The sequence below is a fragment of the Oncorhynchus tshawytscha genome, unplaced genomic scaffold (genome assembly GCF_018296145.1).
Source record: "Oncorhynchus tshawytscha isolate Ot180627B unplaced genomic scaffold, Otsh_v2.0 Un_contig_10311_pilon_pilon, whole genome shotgun sequence".
NCBI classification, from domain to species: Eukaryota; Metazoa; Chordata; class Actinopteri; order Salmoniformes; family Salmonidae; genus Oncorhynchus; species Oncorhynchus tshawytscha.
The window spans coordinates 130,979-135,000 of NW_024609378.1; the positions used below are offsets into that span (position 1 = coordinate 130,979).

Sequence of the window (4,022 nt, forward strand, 5' to 3'; positions counted from 1 at the left end):
TATAGCATAGGAACTGGCTAGTCTATTTACATGGATTCAATGTTGTACAATGTTAATATTGTTTTGTGTTTTGTTTCTACTTGAGTTTCTTTATTTTCTAAGTTCAGTGTTTTCTCCTGTTTGATGTTCTGCAGTGGTTCTGACCTTTTTAATGTGATTCTGAGTCATTAGATGACTTCTCCATCTTACTGTTCTCTCAGCGTGGGTCGACTTCCCTTACAAACCATTGCATTATGGGTATAAAGGAACCCCACTGCTCCTAAGTTGACATGATAGAGACTTCCAGAAATGTAGTGGATAAAACTGTTCACCCCCCTGCTAGGGTGCATGTATATAGTGAATCTAGAATAACATTCTCTGAATATCTGAAACAGAACCATAGAGTTTATTTTCAATAGGTTTTATTTTATTGCAAACAATATAATACAAAAGATAAGCTTCTTTTAAGACAATGGCGTGTTTTACCTAGGAAAACAAGAATTCAGTTGAATTACAAAGATGCCAACATGAGAACTAAGATATGGAATAAAGAATAAAGAACACAACTTTTTTCAAAAACAAAAAAGTATGCTGGTGATTGTATAGAAAGACTGCAGCCACAGCTCCAATAACCATGATATCCATATCTGGCAGAATGAATAAAACAACGCCCAGCTTTTTCTTTTTTCCATATTTCAGATCAAGTCTGATCACAATCACAATTCATCTGTACACAACTAGATCATCAAAATAACTATTTCAACTGAAAACATTTACAAATTATAAATAAACAAAGATGCTTAGAACAATTTGTACCACATCGAAACAGCTAACCCATCTGCAGAAGAGTTAATATTTTCTCATCTCAATTAGTCGCTGCTGAATTAAAAAGGAATAAAATGCAAAATAGTTATTACTTTTCAAATAAAATTAATTGCTAATGAATAAATTAGATGTTAAGACTGGAAGGAATAAGAGGCCAGAGGAACGACAACTGGAAGGGAGACTGCTGGGGGTCAAAGGCCACTTCCTGTATCTCTCCACAGACAGGAAGTGAGAACTCAGCTGTGGTTTCTAGGCTACACTGCTGCGCTAGCATCGCTAATCTAAAGAGTCTCTCTACTGCGCTTCAACAGGCACCAACGGCATGAAGGCAATACAAAGCATTTCTCAGTCACATCTACCAACACAGTCAGTAAGGCCCCTGGTGTAACTATATGGCACTTTCTAATGCTATTAGCATTCCCAACACAATAACTTGCGCTGATGTGTTAATTGCTAACGCAGCAACAAGAAAATAGCGATAATTTGTCTAATTCACTGATGACATGGTCACATAATAAGTCACGGCCATAAACTATTTAAACACCAACTTTGCTCAGTTCTTATAAGATCTCGTAAACAATTACAGTAAGATATGTACATGAGAATCAAAGCAGAATGTATTAAAAGAGGACAGGCAGTGAGTAGGGGGACTATTTTCTTTTGACTTCCTGTTCCTGTACAAAAATACATGAGCGAGAAGTAAGGCCGCGGAGGACGTTGTTCACCTAAAGCATCTCTTCCTCATTAAACGTATAAATCCCCCGAAAGATATAGTACCAAAAGACAGTTCAGAACACATACACAGTACATACTCAAATATTTATACCAAATATATCCTCACAGAGGATTCCTCTTTTCAAAACGGAGTTTCTTTTAACATTATACCTATAAAAATATCATCACAACTCCGAGCGTTAAAAAAGGCACTGTCGTGAGCCGTTGTTCCCAAGATAATAAATGTTCATTACTTTGAAAAAGTTCTTGAATGTTTTTATATTGGCGGTGGAGGGTGTGTTGGCGTAGAGGCCTGTGGGCCCCGAGGATTCTGGGAGATAAGAGTCTCTGGTAGGAGATGGGTTCTTATGGGACAGTCTGTGCTAAGGGCTGACCTCTAACTTCTGGACTCTCAGGGCCTGGAGAGCTGTGTGTAGACAGGCTGCTGCTCCCAGTGCTGTGGACTGTGGGTCTGGGTGGGCACCGAGGGCACTCCGGTGGGGTCGGCGATGGGGGTATACATGGGCCTCTGGCTGGGGCTCATATAGCTGCTGAAGGAATAAAGCCCTGAGCCTTGGGCACCTGCATGGCTATAATAAGAGTTGGCACCGCCCTGGTGATCAGAATAGTCATACTGGGCGCGGGTAATGGAGGGGTAGGATGAGGCGCTGTAGTGCTGCAGGTTGAATGAACCATAGGTGACATGCTGGGGAGGGGAGCCCTGCTGCTCACTGTAGTGACTGGGGCTCAGCTGCTCCGTCTTGATCTGAGTGGTTCTCCCCTGGCTCTGGCCTTGCTCTCCCCCAGTACCTCCACCTCCACTCAGAATGGAGATGGGGTGCTGCTGCTGCTGCTTGGACATCCAGCCATGGCCTCCAGCACCCACCTGGCCAATGGAGCTAGAGCTGATGCCGCGGTAGCTGCCCGTGTAGCTCGTCTGGGCGCCGTTGATGCCGGGCATGCCGGGGTGCCCGTGGGGCGGTAAGTACTGGTCGAACTCATGGACATCGAAGGCCTCGATGTTGGAGATGACGTCGCTGCTCAGCTCGCCGATATCCACGTCTCGGAAGTCGATGTTGAGCTGGCGGCCCGTGCCCTCTTGCAGGGGTCGGCCCTCACGCTTCAGGTCGGCCTTGCCCACAGCCAGGTCTGTTTTGGGGGTGGTCGGTGGTGTAGGTGGGCCCTGGGACTGGCCTGCTGGTCGAAAAACAAAGAGTTAATCTCACTGCACACCATCATGATATTATTGACACAAATGATGCAACCAGGGAGCTAATAAAGATATGCTTGGAAATTAAAAAAGTGCAGATAAGATTTCGGAGTTTCCCGCCATGAAGGGAATGGTGCCATTATCTAATGTGCTTTAAAGAGGAAGAGATAAGTGGGCAGAGTAAAGACAGGTGGTAGATTTGCATGATGGCTTGTAAAAACCACAAATCATTGACAGGTGTGTTAGTTCATGAGAGCCCTAAAGGCACTGATATTCACGTTCTGAATAGGATAGTAGAGGCATTTACAATATAAAGATATTATTATAACTATTTTATTTCACCGGCATAATAGTGATTCCCATTCTACTTTAACATGATTATATTATAACATGATTATATCGACCAAAAGCAAGTTTGATAAACATGGTATTATCTAGAACGACAATTTAATGAATTGTTCGAATGAATATTTCTTACCTGAATGTTCACTGGGAGAATGCACTTCTCCCATGCTGGACGCGGGCGAGTCGGCTTGCTGGAGAGCTTTAAATATGTCACCGGAAGAGATGTGGGTTTGTTCGCCGTCCTCTGGCTCGCTCTGCCCGTTCTTCACGGATTTTCTCCTTCTGGGCTGGTACTTGTAGTCGGGGTGATCTTTCTTGTGCTGCACCCTCAAGCGTTCAGCCTCCTCTACGAACGGGCGCTTCTCGCCTTCGTTGAGTAATCTGGAACAAGTATCGTATTATATTACACGTTTTCGAATTGTTGAAACAAGTACTGTAATTATTAATATTATTATTAAGATGTTATTATTATAGCCCAATATTTGAAAACTACAAATTCGAATCGAATTTATGCCCATAGTTTACACTATTGAATTGCAAATGTAGCTATACACCAGACATCTTTCCAAATAACTGATTCACACTGCTATAAATTCAAGCTTTATCTAATAAGCTATTTGTGAATAGCACAATATTAGTTGATCAAATTAAAAATATCATCAACGGCGGGGAAAAGTGATGATAAGGAGTTGTAACCTACCTCCAGAGTTTTCCCAGGGTTTTGCTGAGTTCTGCATTGTGAAGATGTGGGTACTGGTCCGCCAGTTTCCTCCGGGCGGCTTGAGCCCACACCATGAACGCATTCATGGGTCTCTTGACATGGGGCTTGTTTTTGCTGGAGCCGTTCAGTCGGACGGGCATGGGCACCAAGGTCCAGTCGTAACCCTTCAGCACCTGAGACACCGCATCTCTGATACATACAGGGAACTTGTCTTGGTCAGCCTTCTTG

At 43.3% G+C, this 4,022-nt stretch overlaps 1 protein-coding gene across 2 annotated transcripts in view; it reads right to left on the minus strand.

Annotated features, from left to right (window-relative positions):
• Positions 1–384: 384 nt before the first annotated feature.
• LOC112242017 (transcription factor Sox-9-B) overlaps positions 385–4,022 on the minus strand; it is a 4,190-nt gene continuing 552 nt past the window's right edge. Inside the window, exons 1-3 of one of the 2 annotated variants that reach the window (XM_024410011.2) lie at positions 3,774–4,022; positions 3,207–3,454; positions 385–2,712 (exon numbers count right to left, since the gene is read on the minus strand). The exon at positions 3,774–4,022 is cut by the window's right edge and continues 552 nt beyond it. In XM_024410011.2, coding sequence (XP_024265779.2) covers positions 1,931–2,712; positions 3,207–3,454; positions 3,774–4,022 — 1,279 coding nt within the window. In that variant the 3' untranslated portion in view covers positions 385–1,930. Of the gene's footprint in view, positions 2,716–3,206; positions 3,455–3,773 lie in introns of both variants that reach the window. The other variant, XM_024410010.2, reaches the window with a different exon arrangement.